The sequence below is a fragment of the Rhinopithecus bieti genome, unplaced genomic scaffold (assembly GCF_001698545.2).
Source record: "Rhinopithecus bieti isolate Rb0 unplaced genomic scaffold, ASM169854v2 scaffold_36166, whole genome shotgun sequence".
Taxonomy (NCBI): Eukaryota; Metazoa; Chordata; class Mammalia; order Primates; family Cercopithecidae; genus Rhinopithecus; species Rhinopithecus bieti.
In genome coordinates this window covers 109,657-131,123 of record NW_016815144.1, presented here as the reverse complement: position 1 = coordinate 131,123, position 21,467 = coordinate 109,657, and the positions used below count along the sequence as shown (strand labels likewise).

The window sequence follows — 21,467 nt, the reverse complement described above, 5'->3', positions numbered from 1 at the left end:
TTTTTTTTTTGAGACAGAGTCTCGCTCTGTCACCCAGGCTGGAGTGCAGTGGCACAATCTTGGCCCACTGCAGATTCAAGCAATTATCTGCCTCAGCCTCCCGAGGGAGTAGCTGGGATTACAGGTGCCCACCATCACATTCGGCTAATTTTTGTATTTTCAGTAGAAATAGGGTTTCACCATCTTGGCCAGGCTGGTCTTGAACTCCTGACCTCATGATCCACCCGCCTCGACCTCCCAATAATACACTATTTAGAGGGACATTTACAGAGCTTAACCCCTATGTTAGAAAAGATTAAGGGTCTCAAGTAAATGACCTTGGCTTTCACCTTAATAAAGTATAAAATAAGACCAGGTGTGGTGGCTCACACCTGCAATCCTAGCACTTTGGGAGGCCAAGGAAGGCAGATCACTTGAGCCCATGAGTTTGAGATCAGCCTGGCCAACATGGTGAAACCCCACCTCTACTAAAAATACAAAAAGTTAGCTGGGCATGGGGTGCACCTGTAATCCCAGTTACTTGGAAAGGTAAGGCACAAGAAAGGCCTAAACCTGGAAGATGGAGGTTGCAGCGAGCCAAGATCATGCCACTGCACTCCAGCCTGGGCACCAGAGCAAGACTCCATCTCAAAAAAAAAAAAAAAAAAAAACAGTATAAAATAAAAGCAAATCAATCCCAAAGTAAGCAAAAGAAAAAGAAATAATAAAGGTCACATGGAAATCAATGCATCAGAAAACAAAAAAAATAGAAAATTAATAAGGCCAAAGATGTTTTTTAATATTGATAAAGTTGGTAAACTAGCCATAACGATTAGTTTAAAAAAGAAAGATGACACCAGTTACCAATATGAAGAATGAGCAATGTGAAATTATTATAGATTCTACAGATATTTTTGAAGTAAGGGATTAGGCAGGGTGTCATGGTTCACACCTGAAATCCCAACACTTTGGGAGGCCAAGGTGGGTGGATCACTTGAGGTCAGGAATTCGAGACCAGCCTGGTCAACATGGCAAAACCCCATCTCTACTAAAAATACAAAAAATTAGCCGGGCGTGGTGGCAATGGCCTGTAATCCTAGCTACTTGGGAGGCTGAGGCAGAAGAATTGCTTGAACCCAGGAGGCAGAGATTGCAGTGAGCCAAGATCACACCATTGCACTCCAGCCTGGGCAACAGAGCAAGACTCTTGTCTCAAAAAAAAAAAAAAAAAAAACAGGGGGATTATTACAAAAGTTTTATGCAAATAAATCTGTCAACTTAGGCGAAATAGCTAAATTCCTAGAAAGACAAAAAACTCACTCAAGGAAAAACAGATAAACAGAATAGGCTTGTATCCACAAAAGAAACTAAATATGTAGTTAAAATCGTTTTCACCAAGAATACTCCAGGTCCAGAGGGAATACTGCCCAATATAGTCAATAAAACCAGCATTACACTGACACCAAAACCAGAAAAAGGCATTACAAGAAAAGAAAACCACAGCCCAATAGCACTCAAGAGTACAGAAGCAAAAATTCCTAATACACACACAAATCAATGTAATTCACAATATTAATAGACTTATATATATACATACATACACACACACATATATGAACATTTCAACAAATGCAAAAAAGCGTTTGATAAAATTCATCACCCATTCCTGATAAGAACACTCAGCAAACTAAGTGGTATAACCACTTCAGAAAACAATTTGGCAGGTTCTTCTAAAGTCAAACAGACACCTACCACATGACCTATCCATTCTGCACAGAGGTATTTACCCAAAAGAAATAAAAGCATATGACCATACAAAGATTTGCATACAAATGTTCTCATGGGATCTGTAACAGCCAAAACCTAAAAACAACCCAGATTTCCATCAACATGTAAACACATAAACAAAATGTGTAATAGAAACTACTCAGCAATAAAGAGTGAACTACCTTTACATGCAAAAACATGAATGAATCTCAAAATAATTATGCATAGTAAAACATGCCAGACCAAAAAAAAAAAAAAATAGTAAATACTGTATGACTCCATTTATATAAAAATTTAGAAAATGTAAACTAATCTCTAGGGACAGAAACCCTAAGGACAGGGGACAGGAGTGAGGGATTACGTAGGAAAATAAAGAAATTTGGCAGGGGGAGAGGGGATGGTTCATTATCTTGAATGTGTTGATGGTCACATGGGTATACATCTGTGTCAAAACTTATAGAAATTCTCTTCTTTAATTATGTACAAATAACTTTACGTCAGAAAAGCTCCTAAGAGTAGGACAGTGGTGGCAGTTGTACAATGTAAATGTACTTAATGCTACTGAATTATACACTTTAAAAATGGTTAAAATGGTCAATTTTATGTTATGTTTACTTTATCATGATAAAAAAAGGACTAAAAGAAAACAGCAGGTTTACCAAACTAAAACATGATAGTGATTATCACCAGTAAGATGAGTCAGAAATCCATACATGCGGGCTATTTACTTCTTTGGCATATGCTGCAGTTTAATGAAATTGAATTTAAAGCATTTTATAAGCTGTTACCTGTGAGATATGATTGATGGAAGACTCCATTCTCCGAAGCTGAGAGGCTTGGATATCCAGCAATTGGAGTACATTGTTGGCCAATGCATTTATTTGATAAGCAACACTCGCTAGAGATTGGGTTGTATAGGCTTTGGTCTCTTCTAAAGCTTTCCTCTTGTCTGTAGCCTGAAATAAGAACAAAAACAACAAATACTTATTTAGATTAACATGCATTAAACATATATTCTACAGCAAGGCAAAGCTATATTATTTTAATAGAGAAGCTCAATTAAAAAAAAACAAAAAACAAAAAAAATCTCGCTGTACCAATATGATAGTCTCAGGATACTACTGAAGTAAGCCATGGCAGAAATCCCCACGTGCCAGCTGGGAACAACTCTCTCCTGAATAGCTCATCCACTAGAGGGGCCACTAACTGTAGTCACAGTATCAGAGACACACTGCACCAATTGGTTCTCCTTGCCTAGACCATTTCCATCACCAATTCACTGCATTACATCGTAAGGACTTTACTGTCAGCCTCAAGCTCCCAATCCACTTACAACGAAATGGACTAAATCCAGTCTGCCTTATATTCCTGTGCCCGCTAACCACCATCAGAAATCCAACCTCCTTGTTATCTATAATGAGTCAAGCCCATCATGCCCCACAAAAACTACGGTGAATCTTACTGCTCCAATTCCTTCCCCACCCACCCCTTCTTCCCAAACTCCTATAGATAACTCAGTCAGAAGGCAAGAACTCCTCAAAGAGGGGCAAAGTTAAAAGGTGACAAACTGTATGTGGGTGAGAAGGGGAATCAACAACTTATACCAGAAAGAGTAAATATCACTAACATATAATCTAAAAATGAAAAAAAAAAAGGCTATCCTACCTACTTACAACTTCAGGAAAATCATTTATTTCTCTAGGTATCAGTGTCATGAACTCAAAGACTAAACAAAATGGTCTCATGTCCCTTCCAGTTCTACACAGAAAAAAAAAGGGAACAGAGATCTAACAGAAAGCTCAACAAAAAGCAATGGAACCACTCTTAACCACTGAAAAGATGTTCAACCTCACTCATTATAGGAAAGAAATGCAAGTGCAAACCAATATGAGATACTGTTTCTCACTCACCCAAATAGCAAATATACAAAAGTCTGATAAGACACTCAGCAAAGCTGTGAGAAAAAACCCTGACTCACTGGTTAATGATATCCAGCAGTATTACACACAGATTTACTTTCTGACGCAGTAAGTTCACTTTTAGGTATGTATCTCAAAAAATCACTGGCAAAAATACAAAAAGATATGTACATAGTTATTCACTGCAGCACTATCTATAACAGCAGAAGACTGGAAACAACCCATACGCAGGGGACTGTTTGAAGAAGCTATGATATCTCCACACAATAGAGTATTATACTGCCGTAATAAGGACAAGGAATTCAAGGAATATCTCTGTTACCACGACTCCATCATCTCCAGAATATTGCTAAGGTGAAAAAAAAAAAAAAGAAAAAAAAACAATGTGGGGAAAAAATGTGTATAATACGCTACTTCTTAACAGAGGGAAATATGAAAATACATGCTTATTTTTTTAAAGGAAAGATAAACCTCAACATTAAAAAAAAAAATCACACGCAGGAGGAGAGGTAATAAATAGGATAGAGAAAACATGGATAGTAGATAGAATCCCTTAAGCATATCTTGTTTCACAGATTTCTCTTTGGAACCACATATAGGCACACTGCAAAGATACTGTGGTTTTGGCTGGAGACAGCGTATATATAAAAGTTATGTTTATATTATGCTGTAGTCTATTAAATGTGCGATAGTACTATGTCTAAAAAAACTAGGTACATGCCTTAATTAAAAATACTTTATTGCTTAAAAAAGAATGCTAACCATCTTCAGAGCCTTCAGAGAGTCCTAATATTTGTGTGCTGGTGGAGGGCCTTGCCTCCACGTTGATGGTTGCTGACTGATCAGAGTGGGGTTTCTGAAGGTTGGGGTAGCTGGGGCAATTTTTTAAAATAAGACAGTAATGAAATTTGCTGCATCTATTGACTTTTCCTTTAACAAGATTTCTCTACAGCATGCAGTATTTGATAGCATTTTACCCTAAGGAGAACTTCTCTCAAAACTGAAATCAAGCCTGGGTGTGGTGGCGGCTTGTACCTGTAACACTGGCCAGTTGGGAGACTGAGGCAGGAGAACTGCTTAAGCCCAAGAGTTTCAGGACAGCCTGGGCAACACAGTGAGAAACTGTCTCCGAAAAAAAAAAAAAAAAAATTTGGCCGGGAGCAGTGGCTCACGCCTGTAATCCCAGCACTTTGGGAGGCCAAGGCGGGAGGATTACTTGAGGTCACGAGTTCGAGACCAGCCCAGTCAACATGGTGAAACCCCATCTCTACTGAAAATACAAAAAACAGCTGGGCATGATGGTGCATGCCTGTAATCCCAGCTACTCAGGAGGCTGAGGCAGGAGTATCGCTTGAGCCCAGGAGGCAGAGGTGGTAGTGAGCCGAGATCGTGCCACTACACCCCAACTTGGACAACAAAGGCAAAACTGTCTCAAAAAAAAAAAAAAAAAAATTGTTTTAATGAGTCAATCCTTTCAAGCCTACCAATGTTTTATCAACTAAGTTTATGTAATATTCCAAATCCTTTGTTGTCATTTCAACAAGGTTCACAGCGTCTTCAGCAGGAACAGTATTCCATCTCAAGAAACTACTTCCTTTATTCACCCATGAGGAGCAACTCATCCATTCAAGTTTTCTTGTGAGATTGCAGCAATTGAGCCACATCTTCAGGCTCCACTTCTAATTCTAGTTCTCTTGCTGTTTCCACCATATCTGCAGTTACTTCCTCCACTGAAGTCTTGAACCCCTCAGCATCATCCATGAGGGTTGGAATCAACTTCTTTCAAAATCCTGTTAATGTTGATATTCTGACCTCCACCCACGAATTACTAATATTCCTAATGGCATCTAGAATGGTGAATCCTTTCCAGAAAGTTTTCAATTTACTTTTCCCAAGTCCATCAGAGGAGTCACTATCTAAGGCAGCTATAGCTTTATGAAATGTATTTCTTAAATAGTAATATTGGAAAGTCAAAATTACTCTGTGGGGCTACAAAATAAGTATGTGTTAGTAGGCATGAAAACAACATTAATCTCCTTATACATCACCATGAGAGCTCTTGGATGACTAAGTGCACTGTCAGTGAGCAGTAATATTTTGAATGGAATATTTTTATCTGAGCAGGTCTCAATGGTTGCCTTAAAAGATTCCATAAACCATGCGGTAAACAGATATGCCGTCATCCAGGCTTGGTTGTTCTGGTTAAAGAGCACAAGCAGAGCAGATTTAGCATAATTCTAAGGGCCCTAGGATTTTCAGAATGGCAAATGAGCACTGGCTTCAACTTGAAGTCACCAGCTGCATTAGCCCCTAACAAGAGAGTCAGCCTGGCCTTTGAAGGCCAGTCACGGGCTTCTCCTCTCTCCCCTGTAAGAGCCCTAGATGGCATCTTCTCCCAATAGAAGACTGTTTCGTCTACATTGAAAATCTGTCATTAAGTGTAGCAACCTTCAATAATCTTAGCTAGATCTTCTGGGTAACTTGCTGCAGCTTCTCCATCAGCACGTGCTGCTTTACCTTGCACTTTTACATTATAGAGATGGCTGCTTTCCTTAAACCTCATGAACCCATCTCTGCTAGGTTCCAACTTTCCTTCTATAGCTTTCTCACCTCACCTCTCTCAGCCTTCACAGAACTGAACAGTTAGGGCCTCATTCTGAATTAGGCTTTGGCTTAAGGGAATACTGTGACTAGTTTGACCTTTGTCTTTGTTGGGGGGGAGACAGAGTCTCGCACTGTCGCCCAGGCTGGAGTGCACTATCACAATCTTGGCTCACTGCAACCTCCACCTCCCGGGTTCAAGACATTCTCCTGCCTCAGCCTTCCAAGTAGCTGGGACTACAGGCACAAGCCACCACGCCTGGCTAATTTTTTGGATTTTTAGTAGAGACAAGATGTCATCATGTTGTCCAGGCTGGTCTGGAACTCCTAATCTCAAGTGATTCGCCCACCTCAGCTTCCCAAAGTGCTGGGATTACAGGAGTGAGCCACCGTGCCCAGCCTGGTTTGACCTTCTATCCAGACCACTAAAACTTTCTCCCTATCAGCAATAAGGCTTTTTTTTTTTTTTTTTTTGAGACGGAGTCTCACTCTGTCACCCAGGCTGGAGTACAATGGAGCAATCTTTGCTCACTGCAAACTCCACCTGTTGGGTTCAAGCAATTCTCCTGCCTCAGCCTCCCGAGTAGCTGGGACTACAGTCATCAGCCACCATGCCCGGCTATTTTTTGTATTTTTATTAGAGACGGGGTTTCACCATGCTGGCCAGGCTGGTCTTGAACTCCTGACCCTTGTGATTCCACCCACCTGGGCCTCCCAAAGTGCTGGGATTAGAGGCATGAGCCACCGCGCCCGGCCGGCTTTTCTCTTTCTTATGATTCACGTGTTCAGTGGACTAGCCCTTTTAATGTCCTTCAAGAACTTTTCCTTTGCATTCACAACTTAGCTAATGTTTGGAGAAGAGGCTTAATGTTCGGCCTATCTCAGTTTTTGACTTGCCTTCCTCGCTAAGCTCTCATTTGTAGTTTTTGATTTTAAATGAGAAACATGCAATTCTTTCACTTGAACACTCAGAGGCCAACATAGGGTTATGAATTGGCCCAATTTCCATATTGCTGCATCTCAGGCAATAGGGAGGCTCAAAGAGAGGGAGAGCCAGAGGGAATGGTCGGTTGATGGTACAGTCAGAACATACAATTAAGTTCACCATCTCACGTGAGTGCAGTCTGTGCTGCCCCAAAACGATTACAGTAGTAACATCAAATATCACCATAACAGATACAGTAATAATAAAAAGGTGTGAAATATTTTAAGAATTACCAAAATATGACAGAGACATACAAAGTAAGCACATGCCCTTACAAAAATGGCACCAATAGACTTGCTCGATGCAAGGTTGCCAGAAACCTTCAATTTGTAGAACACGCAGTCTGCAAAGCACAGTAAAGCAAAGCCCAATAAAGAGAAGTATGCCTGTAAATAATTCACACAATCACAAAACAAAATTTAAATTTAAAAAGGAATTACACCAAAGTAAAGGTAAATTAATCAAATGAGCCTAACTGTGCATCCAATTAGCGGTCTTAACCAGAGAGAAAGCACTCTAGAAGTGGCTTCAAAGCACAGTAATTCGATTGTACATTCTTAATAGGATTTACCATTAGAACAAAAGTAATTGAAAGAGGGGAAGGAAAACTAAAAAAAAAAAAAAATTGTTTTTAGTCTCTTTATTGCTGGTGTTAGTACTGAAATTATTACCCTGATACTGTTGTTTGCATAGAGTGGGATATAGCAAATCATTAACTATGTCATTGAGAACTGAGATTTGGGGCATGGTTCAAAACAGATTCTGACATAAGAAAAGACAGGTTAAGAAAGAATCCTATAGTTCTAGACTGAAACTAAAAGCACCAGTTTAAACCTAAAATGTATTTATCATATCATATCTTAATATCCCAGCTCTGTCCAATGAAAAGATCTAAGAATAAAGACTGTCTAGTAGCCATGGAGCACCACCCGTTATCCGTATAGTGATGCACCTAAAACAGGCTGTATATCAAAAGGTACCTGGTTACAATACGGTGACTATAGTTAATAGTAACATATTGTATACTTGAAAATTGCTGAGAGTAAATTTTAAGGTTCTCACCACAAAAAGAAAGTATGTGAAGCGAGGTGTGTTAGCTTACCTTAGACATTCCACAATGTATGCACATTTCAAAAAATACTGTACACCATAAACAAATACAATTTTTATGTGTCAATTTAAGTAAACAAACAACAAAACAAAAAAGCCACAAAGGAATTTTCTAGCATCATGTCCAAAGGGCTCAATGTAAGGATCAATGAGGATCATAACTGCGATGGAATGAAACACACAAAATGTTTACATTTAAGACTTCATAACAATATTAAAAAGTTAAAAAAACAAACCAAAAAGTCACTAGTAACTTTTGTAGGATGCTATGGATCATCTCATTTTTTTCTTGGATGAGGAAGGGAGGTCAGCATTAAGTATGAAGTGCATATATTAAAATTGTTAAACTTTCAGTGTACAATTCAATGTGCTTTGATAAATGGGTACAGTAGTATAACCACCATGATAAAGAACATTTCCCTCATAACTCCCTCCCCATCCTCTGGACTCTGGAAAAAACTGACTTCCCTTCTGTCACAACAGTTTTGCCTTTTCTAGAGTTTCACATAAATGGAATTGAAAGCTATAGTCTTCTGTATCTGGCTTCTTCCACTTAGCAGAATGTCCTTAAGATTCATCCTTGTTACCGCTAAGTAGTATTCTATTGTATGGATGTATCACAATTTGTTTCTCCATTTATCAGCTCATGGACATTTGGGTTGTTTCCAGTTCTGGGCTACTATGAATATTTGAGTAGAAGGTCTTTGTGTGGACATATGTTTTCATTTCTTTTGGGTAATACCTAAAGATAATAACTGCTGAGTCACACGGTAAGTTAAGTGTATATTTAACATTGTAAGAAACTACCAGTTGGGCATGGTGGCTCATGACTGTAATCTCAGCATTTTGGGAGGTCAAGGTGAGAGGACTGCTTAAGCTCAGGAGTTCGAGACCAGCCTGAGCAACATAGTGAGATCCTGTCTCTACAAAAATAAAAAATCAGATAGGTCTGGCAGCATGCACCTGTGGTCCCTGCTACTTGGGAGCTTGAGGTAGAAGGATCAGTTGGGCCAGGGAGGTTGAGGCTGCAATGAGCTGTGACTGCACTGCTACACTCCAAGTCTGAGCAACAGAACAAGACCCTGTCTCCTTTAAAAAAAAAAAAAAAGGAAGGAAGGAAGGAAGGAAGGAAGGAAGGAAGGAAGGAAAAGAAACCACCAAACTATTTTACAAAAAACAGAAACAATATTATTTGGCATTCTCACTAGAAACTTATGAAAATTTGAGTGCCCCACATCCTTGACAACACTTGGTATGGTCAGTCTTTTTAATTTTAAATATTCTAGTAGGTATATAATGATACCTCATTATGGTTTTAATTTCCATTTTGCTTTCAAATCACAATGTTTTCAAGTGCTTGTGTGGCGTCCATTTCTTCCTTGATAAAATGTTCAAATATTTTACCCATTCTGTAATTTTAGAGACAGTCTTTCTCTGTACCCAAGGCTGGAGTGCAGTGGCACAATCACAGCTCACTGCAGCCTTGATCTCCTGGGTTCAACTGATCCTCCCACCTCAGCCTCCTGAGTTGCTGGGACTGACAACAGTCTACTAACCCCACTTACATAACAAAACAAGGGTCTCATGTGCATTTTTTTAAGTTTTCTACCATTTTGTTTCCACGTCTTTAACTCTCCTCCCATTCTTTCTAGAAATGTCACATCTGTCAAACCATATTTGTCTAACTTTTAACTTATCTCTAATCCAAACCTGTACCCAAATTTCTCCAACTTCAAAAAAAAAAAAAAAAAGCCTTTCTGTGGCTGGGCATGGTGGCTCACGTCTGTAATCCCAGCACTTTGGGAGGCCCAGGCAGGTGGACGGCTTAAGGTCAGGAGTTCAAGAGCAGCCTGGCTGGCATGGTGAAACCCCATCTCTACTAAAAATACAAAAATTAGCCAGGAGTAGTGGTGGGCACCTGTAATCCCAGCTACTCAGGAGGCTGAGGCATGAGAATCGCTTGAACCCAGGAGGTAGAGGTTGCAATGAGCCGAGATAGTGCCACTACACTCCAGCCTGGGAGACAAAGTAAGACTCTGTCTCAAAGAAAAAAAAAAATCTCTTTACGTATGTTTTATTTTATTCCATATGATCTAAGATCTAATCAAAGATTGTTCACAGCTGTTGACAGTCATATTTCTATTTCGTATCCTTAAATATAGAACACACTCCCAACCTGACCCTTTTTTCCTTTCAAAACATAGAAATTATTTTTAAAATCCAAGCATCTTGTAAAAAATCCTACAACCGGGATTTATCTGATTGTTTCCTCATGATTAGATTCATATTGAACAATGTGGCAAGAATACTACATATTAATAGTTGATGCTGTGAACTTCCCATTACAAATAATGGAACATCTAAAATAACGTTGCACAGCTATTTCCAGAGTTTTCTTCCCATGATTTTCTTCCAAGCTGCCAACACCAATTCTGCAAATGCTGATGAAGCTAATTTATTGATTTTACCAGAAGATGTCAAAAAAATGTTTTACGACAAAAACTTGGCTTCTATCCTATCCTCCACTGGTCCTTAAATGGTTTGTTGTTCAAAAGGTTAAGGGTGCAATAATCCAGTTAAGCCACAAGGAAAAACAACCAAATTCACATAAGCACAAACAATGACAAATATGCCATGACCGCTGACTGGCTGATGACTTTTTAAGGACATGATTACTTGTAAAATGTTTCCCAATTTCAGAGATACTAAGTAGGGGAGGGGCAGTTACTAGAATTCATGAAATACAGTATACAAGAAACAGTTCTATATTTAAGGCCTTTTAAAAAATAAAGTATGTTAACACCAATAGAAAGGATTTAAAATCTCAGGTTTTAATACCTGTGGCAAGAAGAATATTATACACTATAAAGTACACAAAAACAAACATCTACTTTGCTGAAGGCCAACAAATGCTTTGGTTGGTTACAGACCTGAGAAACCTTCCAGGAAGAATCCATAATCACTTCATGGAGAGAGAGGACAGGATCAGGGAAAAAAGAGCACATGGGCCAAATGCTGGTTCATTACTGACAAATAATCCATTATAGTACAGTCATGGGGACTGGGGCATACATATATGCAATGCCTAGCTACCACTAAAAGGATCTCATTTTCTCCAACAGAATGCCTATTCCAATCAAAGTGAAAACTAAAAAGAAATCCTACCAGGTTATGGCAAGTATCCAGCAAAAAAAATAAGTTTTTTGCCTAACAATTCAGGTTGAGACCTTTCATTAAAAGCTTTAACACAGCCTCCCTACCGCCTCCCACTTACACAACTGCTAAGGGCTCTGGGAGCCCGTTCATTCCCAGCAACGTCTAGGGAAGCCTCTGCTGCCTGTGGTGTCACACAGTTGTGACTGACAGGAATGCCAGCTGGGGCGTACTCTCTTCTTTAACAGGAGAGCTACACAGAACAATCAACTGCTAACATACATATTCAGCATACAGAATTCCAAGTTCAACCATAATGCAGAGTATTTTTAAACCTTTTCACTTCAATCTGCATCCCCAGAACATTCCCAATAACTAGATAATTGGCCTCTGAAATTTTAAGTTTGACCATAGCTATAGCCTAAGACAATGACGCTTTCCCCAAACTAATTCTTTTACCATCCTACGCCATACTACAAGGCTTATATTTCAAAAACAGTCTTACTGCAAAACCTGAAAAACCCCAGCTCTAGAAAGAACTACATTCAAACACATAATCTGTTAAATACTTAAGTATTACTAACAGAAAACAGCTCATATTAGTCCAAAACATTCGCTTCCTTCCATTAACTCCTTCCATGTTAACAAGTTATCTTCTCATATAATTTTAATTCTTCTTAAAAGGAATTATGCAGCAAGAGCCATGATGATCAAGAATATAGCTTGGGCAAATACTATCACATACTCCTAAAAAATACAATCAGATAATGTATATCACAAAATTTAAATACATATATGTGTGTGTATATATATACATACACACCCACACTTCACTACAAGAAATTCACCCAAAAGAAATAAATGGCCAAATGCAAAAAAATCTGTATGTTCAAGGATGTTCATGCCACCTTTATTTACGACACCAAAAAAACTAGAAGAGATCTAAATAGCCAATGACAAATTATTAAAAAATTAATATACTGGGGCCGGGTAAGGTGGCTCACGCCTGTAATCCAGCACTTTGGGAGGCCAAAGTGGGTGGATACCTGAGGTCAAGAGTTCGAGACCAGCCTGGCCAACATAGTGAAACCCCAGCTCTGCTAAAAAAACAAAAATTACCCAGGCATGGTGGCGCACGCCTGTATTCCCAGCTACTCAAGAGGGTGAGGCAGGAGAATCGCTTGAACCCGGAAGGTGGAGGTTGCAGCGAGCTGAGATCACGCCACTGCACTCCCGCCTGGGTGACAGAGAGAGACTCCATCTCAAAAAAAAAAAAGAAGAAGAAGAAAAGAAAAAACATAATATACTGGAATATCATCTAGTCAATAAAATGACAACCTCAAAAGCACAGGCAACAAAGCAAAATAGTCAAATGGAATTACATAAAGCTAAAAAGCTTCTGCACAAGAAAGGAAACAATCAACAAAGAAAAATGAGAACCCACAGATGGGAGAAAATATTTGCAAACTATCCATCTGACACAGGACTAATAATCAGAATATATAAGGAGCTCATACAATGCAATAGCAAAAACCAAATAATCCAAAAATAAAATGGCAAAAGATCTTAACAGATACTTCTAAAAAGAAGACATACAAAACACATACACACACACACACACACACACACACATACACACACAAGAAGACATACAAATGGCAAACAGGTATGTGAAAAAATGCTCAACATCATTAATCAGAGAAACACAAATCAAAACCACAATGCAACAGACCAGGCATGGTGGCTCACGCCTGTCATGCCAGCACTTTGGGAGGCCAAGGCAGGCGGATCACCTGAGGTCAGGAGTTCGAGACCAGACTAGGCAACACAGTGAAACCCTGTCTCTACTAAAAATACAAAAAGTAAGCCGGGTGCAGTAGCTCAAGCCTGTAATCCCACCACTTTGGGAGGCCAAGGCAGGCAAATCACTTGAGGTCAGGACTTCGAGAACAGCCTGGCCAACATGGTGAAACCCCCTCTCTACTAAAAATACAAAAATTAGTCAGGTGTGGTGGCACTCACCTGTAATCCCAGCTACCTAAGAGGCTGAGGCATGAGAATCACCTGAACCCAGGAGGCAGAGGCTGCAGTGCCATGCACTCCAACCTGGGTGACAGAGCAAGACTCCATCTCAAAAAAAAAAACCCACAATGCAATATCATCTCACCCCCAGTTAAAATGGCTTATATCAAAAAGACAGGCAATAAAGGATGCTAGAGAGGACATGGAGAAAGGGGAACACTTGTATCCTGTTGGTTGAAATGTAAATTAGTACAGCCACTATGAAGAACAATATGAAGATTCCTCAAAAAACTAAAATTAGTCAGGCACAATGGCTCACACCTGTAATTCCAGCACTTTTGGAGACCCAAGTGGAAGGGTCTCCAAAGAGACCCAAGAACTCCTGAACTTGAGTTCAGGAGTTCAAGACCAGCCTGAGCAACACAGCAAGACCTTATCTCTACAACAAATTTAAAAATTAGCAGGGTGTGGTGGTGTACACCTGTCGTCCCAGCTAATTGGGAGGCTAAGATGGAAGGATCACTTAAGCCCAGAAGGTTGAGGGTCCAGTGTGCCATGATCACACCACTGCACTCCAGCCTTGGTGAGAGAGTTAGACCCTGTCGCCATAGGAAAAAAAAAAATTATTCTATATCTAATTTTAAATACATACACACAAATACAAATGTTCTAAAAGGAAATATATTGATATATGAGTGGTTATTTCTGAGTTGTGAGATATGGGTAATTTTTACTATTCTATTTTCTGTATCCAACTTTTCAACAATCATTACTTGAAGGGAAAAAATATTTTTATGGCCAGGTGCGGTGGCTCACACATGTAATCCCAGCATTTTGGGAGGCCAAGGCAGGCGGATCACGAGGTCAGGAGATGGGGAGACCTTCCTGGCTAACACAGTGAAACCCCGTCTCTACTAAAAATACAAAAAAGTAGCCAGGCATTGTGGCGGGTGCCTGTAGTCCCAGCTACTTGGAAGGCTGAGGCAGGAGAATGGTGTGAACCCAAGAGGCGGAGCTTGCAGTGAGCTGAAATCGTGCCACTGCACTCCAGCCTGGGCAAGAAAGCGAGACTCCGTTTCAAGGAAAAAAAAATTTTTTACTAAGAATTTTTTTTTTTTTTTTTGAAACAGGGTCCAGGCTAGAGGGCAGGGGCAAAATTACGGCCCCTGCCGCCTTGAAATCCTGGGCTCAAGGGATCCTCCCAAGTAGCTGGCACTATAAGCGTACACCACCATGCCTGGCAGTTTTTGTATTTTTTGTAAAGACCGGATCTCACCATGTTGCTCAGTCTGGTCTCGAACTGCTAGGATTACAGGCATAAGCCACTGTGAGCAGTCCATTTTTACTGAGAATTTTAATGACATGGATAATTCTCTTCACAGTATCTTTTTTTTTTTTTTTTTGAGACAGAGTCTTGCTCTGTCACCCAGGCTGGAGTGTAGTGGTGCAATCTCAGCTCACTGCAACCTCCGCCTCCCGGATTCAAGCGATTCTCCTGCCTCCACCTCCCGAGTAGCTGGGACTACAGGCATGAGCCACCACACCTGGCTATTTTTTGTATTTTTAGTAGAGACGGGGTTTAACCATGTTAGCCAGCCTGGTCTCAAACTCCTGACCTCAGGCAATACACTCGCTTCAGCATCCCAAAGTGCTAGGATTAGAGGTGTGAGCCAATGTGCCTGGCCTCTTGATAGTATCTTAATGGAAAAGAACAACATATATTTGTGTAAACAGTGTGACCTAATTTTGTTTGATAGAATTAGTACCTGTACAAACTAATATGCCAATGAGAAGGTAACGCATGTAAATAGTTGGATTATGAGTGATTTATGTTTTCATCCTTTCTCTCTTGTGACATTTTCCAAATGATCCACAATAACCATGTAACATTTTTGTTGCAACCATCTTGCAGATACCAGGAGACTAAGAATAAGGCTAACGGTACCTCCCTACCACCCCACCAAAACTGAGGGTGAAAATGTAAAGAAAGTGAATCCTTGATGACATGAGCGGAAGAATTAACCCTAACCCTAACCCTAAATTCCTACCTTGGAATTTGTTACACGAAATAGTAAATGTTCCTTACTGTTTAAGTTAACTGAGTTGTATTACTTATAGCCAAATGCATCCTAAATCATTTAACTTTTATATGGGAGGAGAAAGTACTTTCATAAAAAGGGTCTTGGCTAAACCAGAAAGTAACAATTTACAGTAATACCCCCCTAGTTACATAGACAAAAGATCTACTAAGATAATTCTCAAGTTACTGAGGCTGTTTTCTAAACTAGTCCAAGAATTTACAGCTGGTTGTGTTACTCATTAAAATGTTACCTGAGAAATCACTCTAGTTTGCCTTTCCCACAAGGAAATTATATTTTAATCTGTAGTAGTCGGCTTGGGCTGCCATTGACAAAATACCACTGCATGGTTTCAACAAGAGAAATTTATTTTCTCACAGTTCTGAAGGCCAGGAAGTTCACAATCAAAGTTCCAGTAGGGTCTGGTTCTAGCAAGGGATTTCTTCCGGGCTTGCAGACAGCTACCTTCTCGCTGTGTCCTCACATGGCAAAGAGAGACCAATCTCTGTTGTGACTTCCTCTTTTATAAGTACACTAGTTCTACGGGATCAGGGCTCTGGCCTTACGACCTCATTTAACCTCCTTATTCACCTCCTTAAAGGCCCTAGCTCCAATACAGTCACATGGTGGGGGAGACAGGTTTGAGGCTTCAACATAAGGATGGCGGGGGGACACAATTCTGTTCACAATTAGAATAATCTTTAACTTTAAACATTAGGAAATGATGTCTTCTTACAAATACCCAAAATATATACTTGACAGCAATACTGTTAACAGTTACATATAATTAGGATTTAATTTTCTTTTTTTGTTTTTGTTTTTGAGACAGAGTCTCACTGTGTTGCCCAGGCTACAGTGCAGTGGTGCGATCCATCTTAGCTCACTGCAACCTCTGCCTCCAAGGTTCAAGCGATTCACATGCCTCAGTCTCTTGAGTAGCTGGGATTACAAGTGTGTGCCACCACACTCAGCTAATTTTTGTATTTTTAGTAGAGATAGGGTTTCCTCATGTTGCCCAGGCTGGTCTCAAATTCCCGGCCTCAAGTGATCCACCTGCCTCAGCCTCCAAAAGTGCTGGGATTACAGGCATGAGCCACCACACCCAGCTTAGTTTTCAAAGCATTTTCACAGTAAACCTAAGCAGATATCTTGGTTTCACAGATGAAGGCACCGATACTGATCTTTACACAGCTCTTAATCATTTTTTTTTTTTTTTTTTTTTGAGACAGAGTCTTGCTCTGTCACCCAGGCTACAGTACAGTAGCATGATCTCGGCTCACTGTAACCTCCGCCTCCTGGGTTCAAGCGATTCTCCTGCCTCAGCCTCCCGAGTAGCTGGGATTATGGGTGCCTGCCACCATGCCCAGCTAATTTTTGTATTTTTAGTAGAGATGGGGTTTCACCATCTTGGCCAGGCTGGTCTCAAACTCCTAACCTCGTGATCCACCCATCTCGGCCTCCCAAAGTGCTGGGATTACAGGTGTGAGCCACTGCGCCCGGCCAACTCTTAATCTTTCATATGCATCTGAGGTATGGGAATTTCATTTCACCTAATGTTCTAAACATCAGAAGCAGTTTAGGGGAAGGGAAGAGGAAGAAGCAGAAGATGGGGTTCCAAGTAGAATGAAATGAACAGTACCAGTTTAAAGGTGAGTAAGCCTATAACAGTAGACGCAATGGGGGAATATACCACAGGGCTCGAGAAACACTGTAGGCCCTTGAGAGCATTTTAGGGAATGTGGATTTCAGTGTAAGGCTAGTGGGGAAACATTGAAGAATTTTTAGGAAGAAAAAAATGACTAGTTTTAGGCTTTAGAAACATCACTTCAGGTGCAGTTTTATAAACTAGATTGTGGAAATCAGAGGACACAAAAAAGGAGACAAGGATTCTGTTGTAATATGTATTCTGTGATATGTACACAAGAAAGACAGCTTTAAGTGAAATATCCCACTTAGCCTAGCAAAAAAAGAGGAAAAAGAAATTTGTCGTGGTTAAGTAACTTGCCCAAGATAACACTGCTAGGAAAAATAGAACCACTACGTCTCCCAAAGACCGGTCTGCCACTATGCCACACTGCCTCCATTTATAATTCTAAAAATGAACAAAATATAATTCTAATGTGGCCTCTAAGACGAACCACTCCAAGTCATCATTAACCACTCTGCAAACCACATGAATTTTAATTCACTGGGAGGGTAAAGAGAAGAGAGTGAGAAAGAAAATGTTCTCAGGATAACTGAGAATGTTTTTGATCTATGAAACAATTGATGTTCTACACATAGGGTTCTATAAATGGAAGAAACAAAAATTAAACATTTAACACGTTTCTAGGTTATCCTTCACTGAAGTGACAAAATCACATCTTTAATTCATGCCCACATAAATTTAACTAGCCAGGCATAGTGGCTGACGCCTGTAATCCCAGCACTTTGGGAAGTTGAGGAAAGTGGACTGCTTGAGCTAAGGAGTTCAAGACTAGCCTGGAGAACATGACAAAACCCTGTCTCTACAAAAATATAAAAATTAGCCAGGCATGGTGGCATGAGCCTATAGTCCCAGCTACTGGGGAGGCTGAGGTAGGACTGTTTGAGCCCAGGAGTTTGAGGCTGCAGTGAGCCGAGATCACACCACTGCACTCCAGCCTGGGCGACAGCAGGACCCTGTCTCGAAAACAAAAATAAAGAAAAAAAAAAAAGGTAACTTTACTAGGAAATTACTCAAGCAGTATAATGCATCTTTTAACAAACTACTAGGTAGGGTGGTAGTTAACACTGTCACAATCAGCACCACCCTTAACTGACTTGAGAAAAAGAAGTACTTCTGCTTTAAAAAAAAAAAAAAAAAAAATCGTGCCAGGTTTGGTGGCTCACACCTGTAATCCCAATGCTTTTGGGAGGTCAAGGGAGGAGGATCACTTGAGGCCAGGAGTTTGAGAGTAGCCAGAGGAACACAGCAAAACCATGTCTCTACAAAAAAATAAAAATAAAAACATCTTTAAAGTTAGCACTTTAAAGATGGTAAAGACAGTAAAAATGGTAGCGCGTGCCTGTAGTCCCAGCTACTTGGAAGGCTGAGGCAAGAGGACTGCTGGAACCAGGACTTTGAGGCTACAATGAGCTATGATCACACCACTGCACTCCAGCCGGGGTGACACAGAGAGATCCTGTATCAAAAAAAAAAAAAAAAAAATTCAAGATTCTATGAATACTAGCAAAAGTACCTTGTCCTACCGATTATATATTTCCTCACTGCTGTAGTTTAGATGTTGGTCCCCTCAAACCTCATGTTGAAATATGATCCCCAATGCTGGAGGTAGATCCTAATGGGAGGTGTCTGGATCATGGGGGAGGATCCCTCATGAATGGCTTGGGGTCCTCAGGTAAATTCTTGCTCTATTACTTTCAAAGGGCTGGTTGTTAAAAAGTGTCTAGCACCTCCCCACCTTGCTTCTTGCCAAGAGATCTCTGCAAATGTCAGCTCCCTTCCCTTCAGCTACAAGTGGAAGCAACTTGAAGCCCTCATCAGAAGAAGATGTTGGCACCATGCTTCTTATACGGCCTGCAGAACCATGAGTCAAATAAATTAGCCAGCCTGAAGTATTCCTTTGTAGCAACACAAACAGACTAAGACTCACTTAAACCAGCTTACAACACAGCTTCACAGAATTAGTCTTAGCTATATCCAGCCTAGTGATTCATTAGTCACATTTTCCAAACTAAAAATCAGGACCACTGTGACACTACCTGAAAAATTACGTGTATCCTAATTTCTTAATCTGCTCTGGTAAAGTATAAAAATTACAAAACTGTAAGTATCAATCTCTACTGTAATCAGTTGAATTTTCTACATTACTGCTATTCCAAAAAAATCTGAGATGTGAACAGAGGGATATTCTCTTCACACATGTACATTATAAAATAAAAATGAGACCAAAAGATAAAAGTATTATATTAATAAATTATCATATCAGATCCCAGGCAAATAGATAATTTAATCACTTAGAAATCTAAACACCAATTAACAGGAAACAAAAGCATTTTAAAAAAGGCATTCATCTCAGTATGTGGGCCATACCAATACAGTTTTGGTCCGTCATCAACCACTGCCGTTAGATTCTAGCATAGTAATTAAAATTCAGGCTGTAAAATAAAGGTCAAGAAACTATGTCCCTCAGGCCAAATACTTCTCCCCATTTTTGCAAATAACATTTTACCACAACATGGCCACATCCATTCCTTTACATATCATCTATGGGTTTCTTACTACAATAGCAGAGTTGAGTAATTGGGTCAGACCATATGGCATGCAAAGCCTAAAATATTTACTATCTGGCCCTTTACAGGAAGCACCTGCCCACTCTTGCTCCAGAAAATTGATTCTCAACTCTAGGTGGACATCAGCACTACCTGGTGAGCTTTTATTCTTTTTATATCAACCACATATTTTATTTCATTTTTTTAAATACATTTTATTATATATATTTAAAGCGTACAATTTGATGTTATAGGATTCCTATAGAAGGCAAAATGGCTACCGCAGTGAAGCAAATTAACATATATGTCATCCCACATAGTTACTTTTTTGTTTTTTTTTTTTTTTTTTTGGTTTGTTTTTGTGGCAAGAACAGCTAAAAATCTATTCATTTAGCAGGAATTCCAAATATTAGCTACAGTCCTTTTATTAGCTACATGTTATACATTAGATCTCTAGGCTCTTTCATCCTACACACTTGCTATTTTGTTACCCCTCACCTACATTTTCCATCCCCCACCCACTTGCTCCTGGTAACCACTCTTTTATTCACTCTGTATATTTGACTCTTCTTTTAAAATTTTTTATAAGATTCCACATATGAGATCATGCAATATTTTTCTTCCTGTTCCTGGCTTATTTCACTTAGCATACTGCCTCCAGGTCATCCAAGTTGTGGCAAATGGCAGTATCTGCATTTTAAGGCTGAATAATATTCCATTATATATACATACCACATGTTCTTTATCCATTCATCTATCAGTGGACATTCAGGTTGTTTCCACAGCTTGGCTAATGTAAATAATGCTGCAATGAACATGGGAGTGCAGATATCTTTATAAGGTGGTGATTTCACTTCCTTTGGGTATATGACCAGATAAGGAATTGCTGGGTCATACGCTAGTTCTATTTTTCATTTCTTTAGCAACCTCCATACTATTTTCCATCATGGCTGCACCAATCCACACTCCCACCAACAGTGTACAAGGGGTCCATTTTCTCCACACCCTCGCCAACATTTGTTATCGCTTCACTTTTTTATGATAGCCACCCTAAGGGGTGTGAGGTGGCACCCACAGTGGTTTTGATCTGCATTTCCCCATGACTAATGCTGTTGAGTACCTTTTCATATACCTGTCAGCCATCCTTATGTCTTCTCTGAAAAAATGTCTGTTCAAGTCTTTTGCCCATTCTCAAATCAGATTATTTTTCTATTACTGAATTGTTGAGTTCTTCATGAACTTTGGATATTAACCCCTTAACAGATCAATGGTTTGCAAATATGTTTTCCCAGACCACAGGTTGTTACATTTTGTTGATTGTGTCCTTTGTTTTGCAGAAGTTTTTCACTTTGACATCATTCTGTTTATTTATTTTTTCTTTTATGGCTTAAGTTTTTGGTGTGGAATCCAAAAAAAAAAAAAAATTCTAGCTGGACACTAGCACTATCTGGTGAATTTTTTAAAAATTCCAGAGCTTGGCCAGGCGCGGTGGCTCAAGCCTGTAATCCCAGCACTTTGGGAGGCCGAGACGGGCGGATCACGAGGTCAGGAGATCGAGCCAGGAATAACACGGTGAAACCCCGTCTCTACTAAAAAAAT

General features: G+C 39.8%; 1 protein-coding gene across 14 annotated transcripts in view; it reads right to left on the bottom strand.

Moving 5' to 3' along the window:
• The window catches only part of ABI1 (abl interactor 1), a 118,246-nt gene that overhangs the window by 78,144 nt on the left and 18,635 nt on the right, over positions 1–21,467 (bottom strand). For all 14 annotated transcript variants that reach the window (XM_017852985.1, XM_017852990.1, XM_017852986.1 and 11 more), the window contains exon 2: positions 2,535–2,702. In XM_017852985.1, coding sequence (XP_017708474.1) covers positions 2,535–2,702 — 168 coding nt within the window. The remainder of the gene's footprint in view (positions 1–2,534; positions 2,703–21,467) is intronic.